The 22622-nt window shown below is 41.7% G+C and overlaps 1 protein-coding gene across 7 annotated transcripts in view; it reads left to right on the top strand.

Annotated features, from left to right (window-relative positions):
- The window catches only part of LOC121520092 (NLR family CARD domain-containing protein 3-like), a 43921-nt gene that overhangs the window by 13081 nt on the left and 8218 nt on the right, over window positions 1-22622 (top strand). For 2 of the 7 annotated variants that reach the window (XM_041803351.1, XM_041803350.1), the window contains exons 2-12: window positions 3081-3191; window positions 4884-4961; window positions 7583-7693; window positions 12881-12991; window positions 16367-16442; window positions 16564-16780; window positions 17008-18787; window positions 18870-19037; window positions 19116-19283; window positions 20210-20377; window positions 20791-20837. In XM_041803351.1, coding sequence (XP_041659285.1) covers window positions 3088-3191; window positions 4884-4961; window positions 7583-7693; window positions 12881-12991; window positions 16367-16442; window positions 16564-16780; window positions 17008-18787; window positions 18870-19037; window positions 19116-19283; window positions 20210-20377; window positions 20791-20837 — 3028 coding nt within the window. In that variant the 5' untranslated portion in view covers window positions 3081-3087. The remainder of the gene's footprint in view (window positions 1-3080; window positions 3192-4883; window positions 4962-7582; window positions 7694-12880; window positions 12992-16366; window positions 16443-16563; window positions 16781-17007; window positions 18788-18869; window positions 19038-19115; window positions 19284-20209; window positions 20378-20790; window positions 20838-22622) is intronic. The other 5 variants (XM_041803354.1, XM_041803353.1, XM_041803352.1 and 2 more) reach the window with 5 other exon arrangements.

The following is a 22622-nucleotide window of genomic DNA, read 5'->3' on the forward strand; positions in this document are numbered from 1 at the left end:
ACAGAGCCTTGAGGGACACCACAGATGACGGAGGCAGTTTTGGACCTGGCACATCCCAGGCTGACGTACTCAGTTCTGTTGGTGAGATATGAGGTGAACCAGGTAAGAGTATTATGGCAGAGACCACTGTCTGAGTGGAGGCGGTTTAGGAGGATGTGGTGGTCAACAGTGTCAAATGCCGCAGTAAGGTCAAGGAGGATGAGCAGTGAGGGGGAACCAGAGTCAGCAGACACGAGAAGGTCGTTGATGACTCACCAATGCAGTCTCTGTGCTGTGGGCAGTGCAGAAACCAGATTGAAATTTCTCATACAGTGAGTGGAGTTTCAGATGGTCTTGTAATTGAGTGGCTACAACTTTTTCCAGCACTTTGGACAAGAACGGAAGATGTGAGATGGGCCGGTAGTTGGAGAGGATCCCAGGGTCGAGGTTGGGTTTTTTTAGAAGGGGTTTGATGACTGCAGTTTTGAGTGAAGAGGGGACATGGCCAGACTGTAACGAATGGTTTATTATATGTGTAATAAAGGGGCTTATGGCAGACAGGTTTGATTTGATGAGTGCTGTAGGGAAGGGATCCAGGGAGCAGGTGGAAGGCTTCATCTTTTTAATGAAGCCTTCAACTTCACTCTGTGTAACGGTGGAAAAGGTGCTGAAGGAGGCAGGTTGAGTGTCAGCAGAAGGCAGAAATGGGACAGGAGAGCTGGAGAGCTGAGACCGGATGGAATTGATCTTATCCTTGAAGGATGTGAGGAACCTGTTGCACTGTTCTGCTGTGGAATCTGAGTGGGTTTATTCGTGAGGGTTGAGGGGATGGTTTATAGTGGAGAAAAGCTGTTTGGAGTTTCCAGGACTCTTGCTGATGATGTTGGAGTAGTAGTTGGACCGGGCTTCTTTGAGGGCGGCTGCATAGGCCTTCTGGTGGTCTTTATATGCCAACATGTGAACCAGGAGACCAGACTAAAGTCTTAGTCTAAACGCCTCATAATATTTTCTATGTATAAGATCCAAGATAAAGTAGAAACCAAATCCTGAGAGAGGTTCATGATTGCCAACATTTTAGAGAGTGGATAAGGTCGTGTTTTTTATCTAGAAAGACTTGAAGAGATCATAATCATCCAGCCTATACTTCAGCAAAAACATGGTTTCTGTTCGATCATTTTATTCTACATGATTTCTATCTGAATCATGTAAAAGTGTGCACAAGAGTTTGTTGAAAATGACAAAAGAGTTATCTCTTTTTCCAAAACTCTGTTTATTTATTATGTTTGTTGGCTACTAAATCTGACTTTAGAAAATTTACCTGTATTGTACTGAACATCCACTCTCCTTTTTGCGCTTTCCTTTAATTCCTCGACGTTTACCAAAGATTACACATTAAAGAAGCCTTTCTTCATGGCTCTACACCATCTCTCTGATACCCACGTAGTAGCATTAGGGTAGAGTGGGGGGATTTGTGCCAGAGGGGAAGTAGTGCCACCCATTGTTTATAGAAAACCAGAGAAGAAATTGGTCATGTGACCACATATTTTTGAAGAGCCATCCATTTTACTCATCCTGCATAAAAGACAGACACATGGCATGAGAGGTAAGCACATTTCAGCTCAAAAAACTGATTTTTGCCTTTCAAAGTAAAATTTCTATGATCAAGGTTTTTTGATTGTTGTGTGTGAACAATTATAGACAAGTTTGAAAACATTTCACATGTTTTAGTGCTTTAGTAGGCTACACAGTGAGTCTATACAGTTAGCATGATGTTAGCTCTAAACTGCTGGATCATGCTAGTTTTTCAAAATAGTGAGACTGGGGTGATTTGTGCCAAAGAGTCTGGGTTAAGTTGTGCCCGTGGCACACCCATAAACCCAGACCCACAGACACACCCAAACCCCGACACCCACACAACCAGACCCAAATACCCACAAATCCAGACCCACACATGCAGACCAACACACCCAGACACATAAATCCCAGACCTAGACCCTAACCCACACACCCTCTCACCCAGACCCTCACACCCAGACACACACCGACACACCTACCCTAACAAATCCACACAACCACACACCAAGACCTACACACCTAGTACCCAACAAAGAAGGGCCAAAAACAGCTGGAGGAGTGAGGAGATGGGCCTCATCAGTGTTTGATTTACCTGCCATTTGTTTAATTTAGCTAACACTGATTTCAGTTTTGAGTTCACACTGTTATTAAAGAGCAGTTAATTCAGTTTTTAAATGTACTAAGTCACAATGAGATGTTCAGAATTGGCCTAAATGACTTTATTCATATATGTTGCATAACGGACAGACTGTATGTCAACAGGAATCTATTGCCAAAGCTTTTTTGCCTGAAATGATTCACAAATATCAATATTGTGTATTTAAGTTTTTTTGTGTGTTTTCTCAAAAACTAGAAAATATGACTTATGCCATCAGTTAAATAGGGTGATATACCTAAATAAACCCTAAATGAGTAATTTTGTATTGAATTTGTCTTGCTTTTACACAGCATTATAGTTTATGACATTAAAATGTTCTGTTTTACTTCAATAATCTTCAGTAATCACTGGCACAATTTACCCCAACGTATTCTCCCCAAAGGCACAACTTAACCCGCACTGGGGGCAACTTGTGCCACGAGACCACCTTTTTTCTGAAAGCTATATTTCTTAAACAGTTTATTTCAGATCCAAAGTTATTGTTCCCAGAGATGCACCACATCCTGAAATATATGTACATACTTAAGTTGGAGGCATTACTGTCATGGCCTCACTTTAAAGTCACTTTGAGTAAAAACTGGCACAACTCACCCCACTCTCCCCTACATGGTTTACAGCTCAGTGTTTCTCACACTGGCGTCCAGAGAAAAACCCTTATTTTAACCTCCGTCTGAAAAGCTTCATTTCTGCTGCCATCATCATCAATAAGAAGATAACATGTCTGAGTACTTAACTATTTAATTTGAAATTAGTTGCATGTGTCAGATGGTGCAACCTCAATGAATGAAGAGTTATATGTCACTGACCCATAAACATATCATCTCTATATACACATATTAATAATTAAACATATCTTGTTGTTTTTCAGTATCAGGATGGAGGAGCAGAGCCCAGACTCTCCTGAACCCAGCTGTGTGTCCATGAAGAGTGACCGGTCTAAAGGTGGCTTTATTAACTTCAAACAATCTGCAGATGGAAGGTAAGAAATGATGAAATAAAAACTATAGATATGATGACCACGTCACTGTTGTCTCTCATTCATCATCATCTCTCCATCATCATAGAAATAATCCAGGAGGGTTTGATTTTATAGTTTTAAATGAACAGTGGTTACAGTTGAGTTCATCAGTTTATGAGGACTAACATGGTCACTGAGAAGTGTTGGAGCCACAGTGTGTTGAAATAATTTGAGTGTATTTCTGACTTTGAACAGTAGATGGAGCTCTAGCTCATAGTGAGTATAAAGACAGGAAACTGCATTCAGGTCCATGAATGAAAACATGGAGTTTTTGAACCATGTGAACCTGAGTAACCTCAATGAAATGGACATTTGATGTTTATTATTCTGAGCTTGGATGAGGTGGAACATTGTTATTATTGACTGTGTTCAAATTGAAGTGATCTAAATAAAAAGACTGACATACATGAAGAACAGTGGACATGGATATTTCATTAGAGCTGAGCACGCGTCTGAAAATAGACTCCTACTAATCCTGTCAGGTTTCAGGAAAAACTCAAAAGGGAGGACACAAATGCAGATAACACAAAAGACTGATTTAATGAAACAAAAGAACTTACTCGAACAAAAAACCAGGAATCAAAATCAAAGTCCATGAAACGAAACAAAACAAAATCCACTCGGAGCACGAGGAAGCACGAGGAGTAACAACAGGGAAGACATCAACAATGAACCGACACAGACACAGAGAGACACAGAGCTTAAATGCACAGGGAGTGATTAACAACGGAGGACAGGTGTGGACAATCAGACACAGGTGAAACTGGTGAAGGTAATCACAGTGGAGGGAAACTGAGGCAGGATGCAAAACTAGAATCACACACAAGGGAAGGCAAACTACAAAGTAAAACAGGAAACATGGAACCTAACACAAGAAGCACACGAGGACTGAATGACAAAACTAAACACTAGAAGCTGAACAAAGGAAACACAGGAGGATACAAAGAACCAAACACAAGGAGGGAAACTAAAACACAGGGAGGAAGACTGAACATGAAACACAGGGAGTAAATCTAAAACATGCAACAACTAAACAAGAAGCACAGGGAATAAACTACACAAGAAACACAGGGAGTAAAACTAAACATGAAACACAGGGAATGTAAAACTAACATGAAGCAGAGAATTACTAAACATGAAACACGAGGAGTAAAACTAGACATGAAATACAAGGAGTAACTAAACATGAGCATGAACTAACATAAGGCACAAAATACACAGAAACACAAGGACTACAAGAAACACCTAAGAACTAAACACCAGAAATATACAAACTAGAAAACCTAAGTACAATGTAAAACTAAAAACATGGAAATCACAGAACAAGGAAAACACGGGGGACCAAAAACTAAACTGAACTATACAGAATAAACACAGGAAAACACTAGAGAATCTCAGAAACATAACAAATCAGAACCTGGATCATGACAAATCCTGCATTGGATTGGATAGTGGCTATTCTAGGGAGGGGCTTAGCAAAGCATCACTTATGATCCAGCTGATGAAACAGGGTATTCCTCCTCAATCATCATCATCATCATCATCATCATCACTGTTTCATAGCAGCTTAACTACTGAACAACAGCTAACATCAACTTATCATCACTATATAAACATATTATCTATATGTAAACATTTCCTGTTATTTTTCAGTATCAGGATGGAGGAGCAGAGTCCAGACTCTCCTGAACCCAGCAGAGTAGTGGAGGCTGAACCGGTCTTTCTGGAGAGGTGAGTGACATCAGGTGTGCCGCTGCACTCAGCCAGAAAGTCAGTCAGCCACGCCCCCGAGCCACAGCCTGGAGAGAAACAGAAGAGACAGGAGAAAAACCAAAGACCAGCAGGAACTTTCTAGACCAGAACCAAAATACATTCACATTAAACTCAGAGCAGAACTAAAGGAGGCAAAATGGACAAAAAGGGGCAAGAATGAATAACTCTTTAGAGGGGTTAAAATAGGAGAAAAATTACAAAAATATGTTGCACAAATTGGCAAAAAGTAGAAAAAATGTTCAAAAATCAGCAAAAAGTGGCAAATTTTAACAAAAAGGAACACAAATGGGTGCAAATAGCAAAAGGCAGCACAAAAAGGCAAAAGATGAAACAAGTTGTGGTTTATCAGGGTCCATTCTCTGGGTCTATCAGGGACCATTCTCTCTGTTTATCAGGGTCTATTCTCTGGGTCTATCAGGGTCCATTCTCTGGGTTTATCAGGGTCCATTCTCTGGGTTTATCAGGGTCCATTCTCTGGGTCTATCAGGGTCCATTCTGTGGGTTTATCAGGGTCCATTCTCTGGGTTTATCAGGGTCCATTCTCTGGGTCTATCAGGGTCCATTCTGTGGGTTTATCAGGGTCCATTCTCTGGGTTTATCAGGGTCCATTCTCTGGGTCTATCAGGGTCCATTCTCTGGGTTTATCAGGGTCCATTCTCTGGGTCTATCAGGGTCCATTCTCTGGGTTTATCAGGGTCCATTCTGTGGGTTTATCAGGGACCATTCTCTGGGTCTATCAGGGTCCATTCTCTGGGTTTATCAGGGTCCATTCTCTGGGTCTATCAGGGTCCATTCTCTGGGTTTATCAGGGTCCATTCTCTGGGTCTATCAGGGTCCATTCTGTGGGTTTATCAGGGTCCATTCTCTGGGTTTATCAGGGTCCATTCTCTGGGTTTATCAGGGTCCATTCTCTGGGTCTATCAGGGTCCATTCTCTGGGTCTATCAGGGACCATTCTCTGGGTTTATCAGGGTCCATTCTCTGGGTTTATCAGGGTCCATTCTCTGGGTCTATCAGGGACCATTCTCTCTGTTTATCAGGGTCTATTCTCTGGGTCTATCAGGGTCCATTCTCTGGGTTTATCAGGGTCCATTCTCTGGGTTTATCAGGGTCCATTCTCTGGGTCTATCAGGGTCCATTCTCTGGGTTTATCAGGGTCCATTCTCTGGGTCTATCAGGGTCCATTCTCTGGGTTTATCAGGGTCCATTCTGTGGGTTTATCAGGGACCATTCTCTGGGTCTATCAGGGTCCATTCTCTGGGTTTATCAGGGTCCATTCTCTGGGTCTATCAGGGTCCATTCTCTGGGTTTATCAGGGTCCATTCTCTGGGTCTATCAGGGTCCATTCTGTGGGTTTATCAGGGTCCATTCTCTGGGTTTATCAGGGTCCATTCTCTGGGTTTATCAGGGTCCATTCTCTGGGTTTATCAGGGTCCATTCTCTGGGTTTATCAGGGTCCATTCTCTGGGTTTATCAGGGTCCATTCTCTGGGTTTATCAGGGGTCCAGCCAGTTCTGTGGGAGGTCCTGCTCGTACACACATATGACCACGTTGGTACCGCCTGTGTCACGCGGGCGTCATATGTAAGAGGAGCAGTCACAGCTGACGATAAACTGAAGTCTATGACGGTGGGAGTTCCATCCATGATTAAAATGATCATAACTCAGAATTTATAAAAATGTAGAGTCTGTTCTCAGAAAACATGCTTATTTAGCCTATCCTCAACAAGCAGTCACAATGTTAGAGAGCCGAAAAGTTTGACACAACTATAAAAAGTTCCATAAAATGAAAGTAAAGCACTAATAACACCACAACAAAAGTACTGAAAGTGGACTTTAAACGTATTTTTCTATAAAATTCTGCCTATCAAAGTCATGTCCTCAACTCTAATATTTAGCACTAAGTCTTTTATAAAATAAATCTAATATTTTCAGTTTATTGGACTTATAAAATCAATTGCTTATCTTAGCATCTCAATCCCAAAAATGTCAGTTGGAGCAACAGTCTAAATAAATAAACAGATTACTGACACTGTTAAAAATGACATTTTAACTGTGAGAAATTGAAGTTAGAATACTCTGGCATGATTTTGTAATTGAAATACATACATTTGATTGAAATGTTTCTTTTTATTTCAGCAAGTTCTTAAATGTCAGCGTGGATCAACTGTAATCATGGGACTATAGTTTAAAATGAAGTGATTAAACAGATTATGCTATAATTTATCACTGATTTAACTCCAGCTGACACTCATGGCAGAGGGAAATGGTTTGTAGATCCTTTTTAAGTAAAGATAAAAATATTTTTCAGTCACAGGTGGGCAGGTACACTTTCACTGTCAGGTGGTACAACGATTGTAAAATTGATAAAAATGTATTTTACCATAAAATTCTTCATGTTATTTTAAAAGTATTTGTTTCATAAAAAGATACAATGTGTCTGAGTAATTAGCCATTTAATGTGAAATAAGTTACATATGTCAGATGGTGCAAACTCAACGACTGAAGAGTTATATGTCACATAAACATATCCTCTCTAAATAAACATATTAAAAATTAAACATATCTTGTTGTTTTTCAGTATCAGGATGGAGGAGCAGAGTCCAGACTCTCCTGAACCCAGCTGTGTGTCCATGAAGAGTGACTGGTCTAAAGGTGGCTTTATTAACTTCAAACAATCTGCAGATGGAAGGTAAGAAATGATGAAATAAAAACTATAGATATGATGACCATGTCACTGTTGTCTTTCATCATCATCATCTCTCCATCATCATAGAAATAATCCAGGAGGGTTTGATTTTATAGTTTTAAATGAACAGTGGTTACAGTTGCGTCTGAAAATAGACTCCTGGCGTTATTCATCAGAGTAACGCCACGTCAGCACAGAGCAGCACGCTCCTTGCGTTTTAAAAAAGTTTTTAATGTGTCTTTTAATTTTTTAAAGACACTTTACTTTTTAAACCGATCTCAACCTCTTTTAAGTGTTTTTACAAACAAACTCTGAAGTGTTCACCATGGTTCTACTCATTTCCTCGCCACGCTGCATGAACTGCTCTAATCTCAGCAGGAAAGTGTCCGACTTGGAAAAGAGAATATCCAACTTCTACAAAATTCAGGAAGCTGAGAAACAAATGGACACAATTCTCTTTGGCCCTTCATCAACCACCACCAGCACTGATGGGGTGGACGACACAGCTCCCTATTCTGCTACGCCAGTGGACGCCAGTTCTTCTTCTCTGACCGCAGCTGAAGCCGCTCCTGCTGCGACTGTACCTGCTTCCACCTCAGGGCTAAACCAAAAGCTCCGGTGAGCTCTACTCCATCACACAAGGAGCCATGGATTGTTGTTGGTGATCATGAGGAAAAAAAGTTTGTCACCACTACCTGCTTCTGCGCTCCCGCTGAGCACATCAAACCCCACAACCCCTCAGCCACTTTTCTCACCCTCGACACTGATAGTCGGCGATTCCATAACGAGGAACGTGTGATTTTTTAATGTTTTCCTGGAGCTAAGGTTAACGACATCCTAGAAAGCTTCAAGACTTGCTGCCTTCACTTCTGCCTTCAGTTACAGGGGTTATAGCCCATGTTGGAGCAAATGACACGGCCCTTCAACAGTCTGAGGTGACTAAATCAGACTTTTAAAGTCTCCTTGGGTTTCTCCAGGACTGTGGAAAATCAGTCTTCATTTCTGGCCCCATACACACTGTTGGCTGCGGGATGGGCCGTTTCAGCAGACTCCTCAGCCTTCATAATGGGCTCCAATCTGCCTGTAAAGTGCACACTGTTGGCTTTATAAGTAATTTCAATTTGTTTTTGGAAAGATGGTCCATTTTTAAGAGGGATGGGATCCATCCAAATATTCATGGCTCCCAGATGCTGGCTGCCAACATCCAGCACTCACTGTAGACGTCTACACATGATTGACTGTTTACCTGCTGCAAAACACACACACACTAATTCTCACATAACTCTGCCCCTCTGGAGTCATCTCAGTCCACTGCCCTAGCTGACAGCCCCCCCTACTGGCCACACACACATCCATCACCTTCAGCTCACCAAATTAAAACTGTCATCACATTCAAACTGTATGAGGCATCCAGCTATACATGACAAAGCACCCTCAAAATACCTGCTACAGCTGCTGAGAGCCGGGTATCCGTGCCCATGAGGATGTCCTTGTTGAACGCTCGGTCCATTGCAAACAAGTCATTCATCTTAAATGATTATTTCTCCTCTGAAGGCTTGGATTTCATGTTTTTGACTGAAAACTGGCAAAAACCAGATGAACCAGCTTTCATTGAACTGTGTCGTCCTAGCTGTAATTTCATTTGCACTCCAAGGTCCTCCAGCCGGGGAGGAGGACTAGCAATGATTTTTAGGAGCTGTTTTTATGGTCTCAGAGTGAGCGCAGCTGTTTTTCCTTCTTTGAACTTCAGATTACAAAGATAGGCCTTTCAAATCCACTTTACTGTATTTTAATTTACCATCCACCTGGTTTTAATCCCTGCTTCATTACTGATTTGAACAATTTCTCATCCTCTATTATTGGTTTTGATAAAGTCATTATGATGGGTGATTTTAATATTCATGTCGATGACAATTCTAGCAGCTTTGCTGCTGATTTTTAACCTGACACGCCAGATGGATGTGTTTCACACATCCATCTGGGAAAGCTTCAATAGGAAACGTTTAAGAAAAGGCAGAGGATTTGAAAAAAACTTGGAGTGTGATTGGATGAACATTCTGTCTGTCACATCTCCACGGGCCAAACAGAGCAACAAAACATGTGACGTAGCAGCTATCTAGCAGCTTGCGCTGCTACCAAGGATTAACGCAAAACATGGCGACTATAGACATGTTAGTACTCGACTTTTGTCGTTTTTGAAAAGAAAACAACTCACTGCTGATCTTTGTTCTTCTTTTCATGAAGACATGTCATCAAGTTCTGATAAAACTGGTGCTTTAGCAGCATCCAGGCTAATCTCTTCCTCCATAACTGCACCAGCTCTTAATGTTGCTTGTTTGCGTAACAACACTGCCGAAAGTACTGCCCCTCTTTGCTGATTGGTCCTGTTGCTGGCTAACCGGGCCTAAACGGTTCAGACGGGTGCTTAACAAGATGGATTCGCCAGTGAAAAACAAGGAAATGGGTTTATCCATCTGCTGTGCAAGGTTAGCTGATTTTATCAACATTAGAGAATCTTTGTCCAACATGTAACTGGCCCCACACACATTAAAGGTCACACATTGGACCTTGTTTTTTTTTAACATTAGTCTTAAACATTGATTCTGTTTGCTCAGAGGAGCTGCATGTCTCTGACCAAGTTTCTGTCCTTTTTAACCTGTCCTTTGAGGTAGATCCACTGGTCTCTAAAAATTAAAGATTTTCTTGTGTCCTTAATCAGCTCTCAGCAGAAAAGTTTTCTGCAGCTTTCAACACAAATATAGTTTTGTCCTCTCATACAGATGCTGAAAATCTTGTAAAATCTTTTAACTGACATTGCACCTCTATTTTAGATGAAGTGGCCCCAATGAGAACAAGACTAGTCCCCTCTGTACAAACATCTCCCTGGATGAATGATAGTATTCGTTGTTTCCGACATACTTGTCGGGGAGTGGAGAGGCATTGGAAGGCTACCAAATTTAATGTTCATCATCTCCACTATAAAGACCTCATAGCCAAATACAATATGATGATAAAAGATGCAAGAACATTGTACTTTGCAAATTCGAGAGCTAAGTGTAAAAATAACCCGAAGGTCCTATTTGACACTATCAGCAAAATTACAACTCCTGCTTCTCCAGATGTACCCATATTTTCCATCAAAGACTGCAATAATTTCTTGTCCTTTTTTGTAAATAAGATCAGAGATGTAAGAGCCAGCATCACCCCCTCTTCAGCTCCACTCACTCTGCTTACTGATTCTCCATGTCAGCCGTCATCACTTGACAGTTTCTCTCCTATCTCCCTACAAGACTTATCTGACATAGTGAACGGTCTGAATACTTCTTCTTGCTCAGTGGATATCCTGCCAACCTCACTGCTCAAAAATGTTTAATCTCTATAGGTCCTTGTCTAGTTGCCATTGTGAATAGCTCTCTGGATTCTGGTTATGTGCCACTGTGTTTTAAATCTGCCATTGTACAGCCCCTTCTTAAGAAAGCTAACCTGGATCCCACTGTCACTCAAAACTACCACCCGATTTCTAAATTGCCTTTTATTTCTAAAATTTTAGAGAAAGTGGTTGCCAATCAGATCAATTCCTTTTAAGTGCACACAACATCTTTGACAAATTTCAATCTGGTTTTCGTCAGAAGCACTCGACAGAGTCAGCTCTACTCAGAGTCACTAATGACATCATGATGGCCTCTGATGCAGGGGAATGGTCCATCTTAGTGCTCCTAGACCTGAGCTCTGCATTCGACACTGTGGATCACAGCATCCTGATTGGCAGACTGAGACAGTGGGTGGGTGTGACTGGATGTACACTTGACTGGTTCTCCAGTTACCTTTCAGAGAGGTCTTTTTCAGTGTCAGTTGCCCCCTACCTTTCTGAATCTTGTAGTCTGTCCTGTGGTTTGCCTCAAGGTTCTGTCCTGGGCCCCATTTTATTTTCTGTGTATATGTTACCATTAGGTCATGTAATTAGCAAATTTCAGGGAATATATTATCATCTTTATGCTGATGATATTCAGCTGTGAATTTATTTTAAGCCTGATGATGTATAAGGTTAATGAACTGCTCAACTGTCTATCTGCTATTAAGGACTGGATAGATAATAATTTCCTTCAGATCAACACAGAAAAAACAGAGATCATTGTCATTGCCCCGGACAGCATTGCATCCAAGGTACTTCAGTTGTATTGGACCCCTTCTTCCTCAGTCAAAGCAAATCTGAAAAATCTTGGAGTAATTTTTGACCAATCAATGTTTTTTGATCAACATATCAAATCACTGTCCCGTTCATGTTCTTTCATTTAAGCAATATAGCTAAACTAAAATCTTTTGTCTCACACACCGAGTTAGAAATGTTAATTCATGCTTTCATCTCTAGATTACTGTAATTCCCTCTTTACCTGCCTCAATAAATCCTCACTTGACAGTCTACAGTTGTTACAGAATGCTGCTGCTAGACTATTAACCAGGTCCAGCAGATCAACCCACATAACCCCCCATCTTATTTTCTTTATACTGGCTTCCAGTGAAATTCAGAATTCACTTTAAGACCCTTGTTTTTGTTTATAAAGCCCTTCACAATCAAGCACCTGAATATATAGCTGACCTGCTCCATCCCTACATCCCCAGCAGAACCCTCAGATCCACAGATCAGGGTCTTCTTGTCATCCCTCTGGCCAGATTTAAAACCAAAGGAGATCAAGCCTTTGAGGTTGTGGCTCCGACCCTTTGGAACTCTCTCCCCTTTAACTTATGCTCTGTTGCTTCAATTGAGATTCTTAAAAAGCAGCTGAAAACGCATCTTTTTGAGCTGGCTTTTGATCAATTGTTGTAATTTTGTATGTTTGCACTAATTCTGTCTTTTCTTCTTGCTGTTTGTATGTATTTTTGCTGTTCTATATTTTTTTTTGTAAAGCACTTTGTGCCTTGTTCTAAGAAAGATGCTATATCAAATAAATTTTACTTACTTAGTAATCCTGCATTGGATTGGATAGTGGCTATTCTAGAGAGGGCTTGGCAAAAGGTCACTTATGATCCACTGCTGATCAAACAGGGTATTCCTCTTCAATCATCATCATCATCATTACCATCATCATCACTGTTTCATATCAGCTTAACTACTGAACAACAGCTAACATCAGCTTATCATCACTATATAAACATATCATCTATATGTAAACATATCTTGTTGTTTTTCAGTATCAGGATGGAGGAGCAGAGTCCAGACTCTCCTGAACCCAGCTGTGTGTCCATGAAGAGTGACCGGTCCAAAGATGACTTTCTAAACTTCAGACAATCTGCAGATGGAAGGTAAGAAATGCTGAAATAAACTGACAGTTATGTTGACATGTTATCATTGTGGTGAGTCCAAGGGGCCCACAGGCAGTGAACTTAGAGGGTCTTATGAAAACCAAATAATTCTTTCATTGATTGAGAAATTAATTATGTAATGTGGTCTTATATAAGACAGTTTTATGAGCCAATGAGGGCTAGTTTCTATAAACAGGAACAGATCTTTGTCTGGACAGGTGTTCCACCTGAAGGTAAGCAGTTTTTGACCCAGAGTTGTTGAAATGTTTGAATGACAATTACAGTTTAATGACATAATGTAGTGGAGCAGCAATGAATGAGCAGTGTTAAAACGTACATTTAGTCTCAGACTCTTTGATCAGACACGGTAAAGTTTATCAGTACGTCAGTTATTTATTTAGTCCTCACATTCTGTCCTTCAGTAGAAGTCCAGATACTTGTGTGAAAAAGACTGGTAAAAGTACACGTACTGATTCAACTCCTTTATTCTAGTAAAAGTAAAAAGTGCATGCTCTGAAATGTGCTTAAAGGTGCAGTCTGTAAAATTAGGATCATTAACAACAACAGATTCTAGATTGTAATGCTCACTTCTCTGATGGTAACCATGGAAACCAGTGGTGCTAAAAAGATGCTTATCTGTTATTTGCTCCCTTCTGTGGTACTGTAGACACATGCAGAATCTAAGTTTATAAAAACTAAAATAATTGTATAAATTCAGATTATAAAACATTAGATGGGCCTAAATATGAATATTATGTTCCTGTTTTATCACATTTGCTTTATGAAATGCCACTTGGTGAAATATTACACACTGTAGCTGTAAGTAGAAAATTAAAAATGAATTTTACCATCAATGATACACAAAACACCTTTAGGTAATTCTGTAAAAAAGTTCCAGGCACAGTTCTGGTACAGAGAGAAAAAAATCACTGGACACAGTTTAGTTTAGCCGCCAGAAGAATGTAATCACAACTGAACTGAGCAGAGGTCCTGCATGAGGACCTGGATCATTTTAAAGGGATAATTCAACATTTTGGCAAATTCGCCCTATGCCATAATTCCTATAGTCTTCGTAATAGGTTCGTTACGTTTAGTTGTCTGTCCAAGCCATTTTTAGATCGGCGGGGCTGAGATACGAGCTGCTCTGTCAGCTCTATGGAGTCTTACGGTATCCTGGCTTTCCCTCAAACTCATCAAATACACAATCCAACAACTCCAAAACGTTCTCGTGGACAAGTCGTTGCACCCTGAGTCTGCAGGACAGCCTGTGTGGAAGTCAACTGAGGATGTTTATCCACCATTCCAACTATCCTGTGTTGCATTCTTTTGTCAGTTTTTCTCTTCAGTCCACGTCCAGGGAGATTAGCCACAGCTCCATGGTTATAAACTTCTTGATTATGTTACGCACAGTGGACAAAGGAATTTCTAGATCTCTGGAGATGGTCTTGAAACCTTGAGATTGTTCATGTTTTTCCACAGTTTTGCTTCTTAAGTCCTCAGACAATTCTGGGCTCTTCTTTCTCTTCTCCATGCTTGGTGTGACACACACAGACACACAACACAAAGGCTGAGTCAACTTTTAGACTTTCTAACTGGCTTCAGGTTTGATTTCTAGATTGCAGCACCTGTTACTGCCACAGCTGAGTTTAAATGAGCATCACATGCTGGAAATAAAATGATTTACCCACAGTTTAAGAAGGGGGACAATCATTTTGTCTGGCCCATCCTTGAGTTTTGTGTAAAATTATGTCAATTTTGGCTTTTCTCTTCTGCTTCTTGTGTTGCTCCAATGCACATAGAGGAGATAAACATGTGTATACCAAAATTGCAATTTGTAATTGCAACAATTTCTGGGAGGATTGGTGTATTTTTGGAAAATATTCCAGGGGTGCCAATACTATCATCCATGACTGTACTTGTTTTTAACATGGTCTAGCTGCAGCATACATGCCTTTATTTAAAAAATAACTTGAATTGAAGCAACGCTCCTCTGAAACATGACGACCACCTGTATTGCGTATGCCAGGAGCCTGCCCCGTCTGTCTGAGCTGCTGCAGGTCACTTTCTCACCGTCGTATCAGCTGTGGAGCGTGGCCACTCACTCTCCAGACACGGAGGATTACACATAACGAGAGGAAATAAAATTCTGCTCGAATTTAAAATGTCCCAGGAATCTAAAATAAAAGGACTGGGCATGAATGTAAAATCTCAGATCAAATTAGAGTGAGATTTTTGTTGCTACAAGTTAAACTGAAAGTCATGTCTGTGTGCCTGGCATGAACACACCTCTCCCACTTTGTCATCACACCAATGCTAGGTCACATGACCCACAGGACCATTTTTTTTTTTTTTTTTTGTAGATTTCTTTTTAAATGAAAAGTTGGCAGTCAGTGTTTTATTATTAACATAAAATAAAACATCCATTAGAAAAAAGGGTGAAAAGCTTTTTGATGTTAATAACAGTTTTTAAGGACTAAAACTGCTATCATCCAAAATCTAAATCAGGAGGTCAGACCATGAAACTGTTGGAAACTAGAACTGGTTTAAGTCCTACAAGAGCAAAAAATAATTTATAGAGAAACATTTTTATAGATTTAACCTCTTAATGTTGCTCTCAAAGTTCACTAGATTGATGTTATCAACTTTAAAATGTACAACTTTTTCTCCCTGGGGAGCACGCCCCCAGAACCTTCTAGAAAGGTCAGAGTGTCCATGATCAGAATGGTACCACCTCTGCCTCAGTCTGAACCAGGAAAAACCCTGTATGTTAATTCCATAAGGTATTTTAGTGCCTTTCATTTGGAAATCTGTGTTCTGGTTCATCCTGTTAGGTTCCAGACCTTTTGAAAGTGGTGCCAGGTTGGTACCAGATTTTGGTTCTCATCCCTACAGATCAGGATCATGGATCCCTTTTTCTTAAGTCAGACACATTCTGGTTTGAGGACCCAGAATCTACTTTCTGCAGATGATGTGGTTTTGTTGGTGTCCTCAGCCAGGGTCCTCTGTTAGACCGGTTCAAAGCCAAGTGTGAAAAGGACAGGATGAGGGTCAGCACCTCCAAGTTCTTCCAGGGGGTAGTTGTAGTTCTGTAAAGTAGCCTGAGGTTGACAACTAGAGGAGGGTCTCCATCTTTGAGTAGAGGGGCCACCACAGCAGACTGCCAAGACTTTGGAGACCTCCTTTGAGCCAATGGGGTTTGAGTAAGAGGTGTTAGGGGGTCAGTTATTGAGGATCTGATCTCTTTCAATAAGCCTACGTTCATACCAGAGTAAATGTGTGATTATCATTTAAAGCTCCTACATTTACCCTGTGCCATTTTGTTGAGCTCTCAAACTCTGTCATTAAATGTCCTAAAAGCTGATATTTTTTCTCCAGAGGTCAGCTGGAAACATCAGAGTTCTTCAATGATCAGTCCAAGCAGCATCAAACAGAGCTGGACTCCATATTTATGGTGTGTACATCATCATTTCCAGTGGAGCACATCTATCTAGATATCATGGTAAACTGTTTTTCAGTCTGTCTGATCAAACACAGGCTGTCCTCTAAACATTCAGATTGTCTTTGTGTTCCAGCTGCTGGAGGAGAACATTATCACCTTTGTGAAGAAGGAACTGAAGAGATTTCAGAAGGCTCTGAGTCAGGAGAACCCAGAACGTCACAGTGAGGATGAGGAGGTGTTGGTTGGTGAAGATGAAGAGCAGAGGAGCAGCAGAGAGGCTTTTGTGAAGATCACAGAGAACTTCCTGAGGAGAATGAAGCAGTACGAGCTGGCTGACTGTCTGAGGAACAGTAAGTTTTTCAAAGTAAAAAGGAAACGTAGATTTAAGATGATGGAGAGATGAAGAGGAGGTTTACATTTCCACACTCTGCTTTAATATTCTGCACATACCCACTGAACATCTGATGAGATTTTTGGATGAAACTGATGGAGGAAGAAGAACTGCACAGCCTCTCTTTTAGATTACAGCTTTTTGCAGGATCAGCTCATTCACATCATTTGTTGCTTGTTCTTTCAGGAATTTCTGCTTCAGTTTGCCAACATAAACTCAAGTCTAACCTGAAGGAGAAGTTCCAGTGTGTGTTTGAGGGGATGGCTAAAGCAGGAAACCCAACCCTTCTGAATCAGATCTACACAGAGCTCTACATCACCGAGGGAGGGACTGGAGAGGTCAACTATGAACACGAGGTCAGACAGATGGAAACAACATCCAGGAAAGCACACAGAGCAGAAACAAGCATCAGACAAGAAGACATCTTTAAAGCTCCACCTGGAAGAGATGAACCAATCAGAAGAGTGATGACGAAGGGCATGGCTGGCATTGGGAAAACAGTCTTAACCCAGAAGTTCAGTCTGGACTGGGCTGAAGGCAAAGCCAACCAGGACATCCAGTTCACATTTCCATTCACTTTCAGAGAGCTGAATGTGCTGAAAGAGAAAAAGTTCAGCTTGGTGGAGCTCCTTCATCACTTCTTTACTGAAACCAAAGAAGCAGGACTCTGCAGGTTTGAAGACTTCCAGGTGGCGTTCATCTTTGACGGTCTGGACGAGTGTCGACTTCCTCTGGACTTCAACAAAACTCAAATCCTAACTGATGTCACAAAGTCCACCTCAGTGGATGTGCTGCTGACAAACCTCATCAGGGGGAACCTGCTTCCATCTGCTCGCCTCTGGATAACCACACGACCTGCAGCAGCCAATCAGATCCCTCCTGGGTGTGTTGACATGGTGACAGAGGTCAGAGGGTTCACTGACCCTCAGAAGGAGGAGTACTTCAGGAAGAGATTCAGAGATGAGGAGCAGGCCAGCAGGATCATCTCCCACATCAAGACATCCCGAAGCCTCCACATCATGTGCCACATCCCGGTCTTCTGCTGGATCACTGCTACAGTTCTGGAGGATCTGCTGAAGACCAGAGAGGGAGGACGGCTGCCCAAGACCCTGACTGAGATGTTCATCTACTTCCTGGTGGTTCAGTCCAAAGTGAAGAGCATCAAGTATGATGGAGGAGCTGAGACAGATCCACATTGGAGTCCAGACAGCAGGAAGATGATGGAGTCTCTGGGAAAACTGGCTTTTGAGCAGCTGCAGAAAGGGAACCTGATCTTCTATGAAACAGACCTGACAGAGTGTGGCATGGATATGAGAGCAGCCTCGGTGTACTCAGGAGTGTTCACACAGGTCTTCAGAGAGGAGAGAGGACTGTACCAGGACACGGTGTTCTGCTTCATCCATCTGAGTGTTCAGGAGTTTCTGGCTGCTCTTCATGTCCATCAGACCTTCATCAACTCTGGAGTCAATCTGATGGAAGAAGAACAAACAGCATCCAGATCTACAATGACACAGCTCTACCAGAGTGCTGTGGACCAGGCCTTACTGAGCCCAAATGGACACCTGGACTTGTTCCTCCGCTTCCTCCTGGGTCTGTCACTGACCACCAATCAGAATCTCCTACGAGGTCTGCTGACACAAACAGGAAGTGACTCAGAGACCAGTCAGGAAACAGTCCAGTACATCAAGACAAAGATCAATGAGGATCTGTCTGCAGAGAAGAGCATCAATCTGTTCCACTGTCTGAATGAACTGAAGGATCGTTCTCTAGTGGAGCAGATCCAACAGTCCCTGAGATCAGGACGTCTCTCCAGAAAAAATCTGTCTCCTGCTGAGTGGTCAGCTCTGGTCTTCATCTTACTGTCATCAGAAAAAGACCTGGATGTGTTTGACCTGAAGAAATACTCTGCTTCAGAGGAGGCTCTTCTGAGGCTGCTGCCAGTGGTCAAAGCCTCCAACAAAGCTCTGTAGGCGAACTCACAACTGCACTGATAAAAGTAGTCTGTATTTAGAAACATCAACTTATTTCTACCTCTGTTTCTGTTCTAGACTGAGTGGCTGTAACCTCTCAGAGAGAAGCTGTGGAGCTCTGTCCTCAGTCCTCAGCTCCTCCAGTCTCAGAGATCTGGACCTGAGTAACAACGACCTGCAGGATTTAGGAATTGAGCAACTTTGTTGTAGACTTATCGATCCACGGTCTAAGTTGGAGTTTCTCAGGTCTGGATGCCACAACTTCTATCTAATTGATCAAGACCTTTGTGAGTTCTTGTTTGACTAACCTAAAGTCTTTTACAGGCTGAGTGTCTGTAACCTCTCAGAGAGAAGCTGTGGAGCTCTGTCCTCAGTCCTCAGCTCCTCCAGTCTCAGAGATCTGGACCTGAGTAACAACGACCTGCAGGATTCAGGAGTGACGCTGCTGTCTTCTGGACTGGAGAGTCCACACTGCAGACTGGACTCTCTCAGGTTAGTGCAACAACAATGACAACTGAGTCAAAGTCTCCCAACTAGAAAGGTGTAGGAAGTCCAGAAACCTGTGGGACTCAATGAAAAAGATGAGGACCATGTCCCCTGCTAAGAGCAGTATTAATGTGTTCAATGAGGGAGAAAGGGCAAATGAGTGAAATGATTTTTACTGCAGGTTTGAAACTAGAGACTTCTCACAGGAACAAAAAGAAGCTTTGGACATTTTAGCTGCACTGAACTCTAGTGACTGTTGACCAGCATGTTGTGGAGAGACTTTTTTCACTCATCTGTCCTGATAAGGCACCAGGACCAGACGGCATCTCTGGCCGTTTATGTAAATCCTGCAGTAAAGAATCTGCAGAGGCCTGGTGCCCCATCTAGCAGAAATCTCTGGACACACATTCTGTTCCTTCTATGTGGAAGCGCTCTGTTATTATTCCTGTTCCTAAAAACCAAGCTGTAAAGAGAATCATGACTTTGGCCCAGCAGCTCTTACTTCAGTTGTAATGAAGTGTTTTGAGTAAATTGTGATGAATCTGGTGAAAGAGGAGGTCAGGTGGTTTTTAGATCCTTTTCAGTTTGCATACAGGAACAACAGAGGAACAGATAATGCCATCATAGCTGTGGCACATTTCATTCATCAGCATTTAGAAGATCCTGCCTTTTATACACCTCTTTTATTTGTTGATTTTAGGGTGGGGTTATTTATTGATACTCAGTGTCTTATGTTGAAGTGTTTTTCATTCTGGCTGCAGTGTGGGTGAAGAGCCAAAGACAAATGTCTCACTCTGTGGAACACTGAAGTTGATCTGATCTTAGGACGGGTGTTGAAGACTCAAAGTACCATGAGCAGGCCTGGATTCTGGGACTGTAAGGCCTCAGTTCCAGCCTTTTTTATGAGTCTCTGTTTGTCTCTGTGTCTGTAGTCTGTCTGGCTGTTTGGTCACAGAGGAAGGCTGTTCTTCTCTGGCCTCAGCTCTGAGCTCCTCCTGTCTGACAAAGCTAGACCTGAGCTACAATCATCCAGGAGAAGGAGGAGAGAAACTACTGTCTGCTCTACAGAAGGATCCACACTGCAGACTGGAGACACTGAGGTACAGACAGAAAGACACAGAGAGACAGACTGTTACTAGCTACTAAAGTTGGCTCTCAGCACTTCAGCTATACAAGGGCTTTATGCCTTTATTTTGATAGGATAGTGGATGGATACAGTAGGAAACTGGAGAGAGAGAGATTATTGATTTTTGAGTACAGGCCTATTGTATAAGAGAGGGATATGAATTTGGAGGAAAATCACTGACTGCAAATGAAGTGGCCCTCTTCTGCTTTGGTGATTTTTATGATGGTTATCAAACAGCTCTCAGATGTGCTACTGCCACCATCTGGTGATAGTCCTGCATAACAAGCAGAAAAACTAAAGGAAAATGAAGACAGATGAAGAATGAAAGTGTTTGAATCTATCCTGACCCATCCCTGATGTGTAAACTGGCTCTGTTTCTTCCTCCAGGCTGGACCATGGTGGACGGCACAGACTGAAACCAGGTCTAAAGAAGTGTGAGTGTCTGAGTTTTTGATTTGTGAGAACACAATGATGAATTTGACTCCTGAATCAGGTAAGGATCTGAAGCAACAATGATTGAGGCTGTGTCTGAATCCATCTCAGTCTCTGGGTCTGAGAGTATGAACGTCCACGTTCACAATCACTGACATTCATCAAACAGAAACAGTTTTAGAGTTCTGAGGAGAGGAAACACTACGGCTCAGTCCCTCTGAGGCTGGATTAGACTTTTGCTGTGTGTCATTTTGACGGACAGGGTCTTAACATTTCCATCATATCGGTCAATCAGTCATTTTAATTTTTTCTCTTTAATATTTATACATATAAAATAATGCAGTGGCTCCCAGAGTGGGCTGTGGGCCACCCCAAGGGGGGGGCTGCCCAGCAAGGCTAAGCAACATCAGCTAGCGTGTAAGGTTTGTTCTAGAAAAACTCAAAATTGAGGACCCAAATACAGGTAAAAACTCAAAAAAAGGATTTTATCAAACAAAGAAAAGGACTTACTTAAAAACTAAACCTGCAGAATTCAAAAACTAACTTAACCACACTGGAGAATCTCTTGAAGAAACACAGAGGAGAAACACACAGATGACATTGGAGGATGGAGGACGATGACATCTGATGAGCTGACAAAGTACAGGGAGAAACAAAAGACCTAAATACACAGTGAGCGATGCACAAGGAGAGACAAGTGTGGGTAACGAGACTCAGGTGAAACTAGTGAGGGTAATTACAGTGGAGAGAAACTGAGGCAGGAAGAAAAACTGAAATCAAACACAAGGAAGGCAACTACAAAATAAAGGGGAGCAAGGAAACAAATACAAACACAGGGAGTCAGACTAAACATGAAACAAAGGGGACCTGGAACAATGCCAACGCAGAGGAAAAAAAACAAACTCAATACCCAAAAAGTACAAACTCTGAAAACCTTAATACAAAGTACACAACACAAGGAGGGAAACTCAAACAGGCAGGGAAAAAGAGTTACTAAACACACTGGAACTATACAAGAAATAATGAAACACAATACAATAATAACTTTATTCATCCCCAAAGGAAAATTCATTTGTCTGGAGTCTCATGTAGTCATCTGTTTAGTAGAATTACAAAGTCTGATTGCTGATGGTATAAAAGATCTTCTATATCTGTTTCATCCTGCAGCAAAGAGAGAGGAGCCGTTGTTTTTTTTTTGGTCATTTAAGGTGATATGAAGTGGATAATCCATGGCTCCCAGAATGGCCTCCATCTTCTTCACTGTGTGTCTCTCCACCTCAGAACACTTGCATTAAACAGAACATCTGCAACATCTTACTGCAGATGTCTATTGATCAAAGTATTCTCAGGCAAAAGAGGTGGCTCTGCCCCTTTTTGTAGATGTAGTCTATGTTTTTAGACCAGTCCAATTTATTATTCAGGTGTACACCTAAATATTTATTCGATGTCACCACCTCTATGTCCACGCCACAAGTGTTCACTGGTTGAAGAGGGAGTTTGGATCTGTGGAAATCTATGATCATTTCCTTTGTCTTTGAATTGTTGAGTAGCAGGCAGTTTTTGTGACTCCAGTCACTGAAGGCACTTATCAGATCCCTGTATTCGGCTTCTTGTCCATTTCTGATACATGCCACGATAGCTGTGTCATTTGAGTATTTCTGGATGTGGCAGGACTCAGTGCTGTATTTGAAGTCTGATGTATACAGTGTGAACAGGGATGGAGCCAGGACTGTCCCTTGTGGAGCCCCTGTACTGCTCATTAATGTCCCAGAAACACAGTTCCCCAG

Source organism: Cheilinus undulatus, linkage group 13 (genome assembly GCF_018320785.1).
Source record: "Cheilinus undulatus linkage group 13, ASM1832078v1, whole genome shotgun sequence".
NCBI lineage: Eukaryota > Metazoa > Chordata > Actinopteri > Labriformes > Labridae > Cheilinus > Cheilinus undulatus.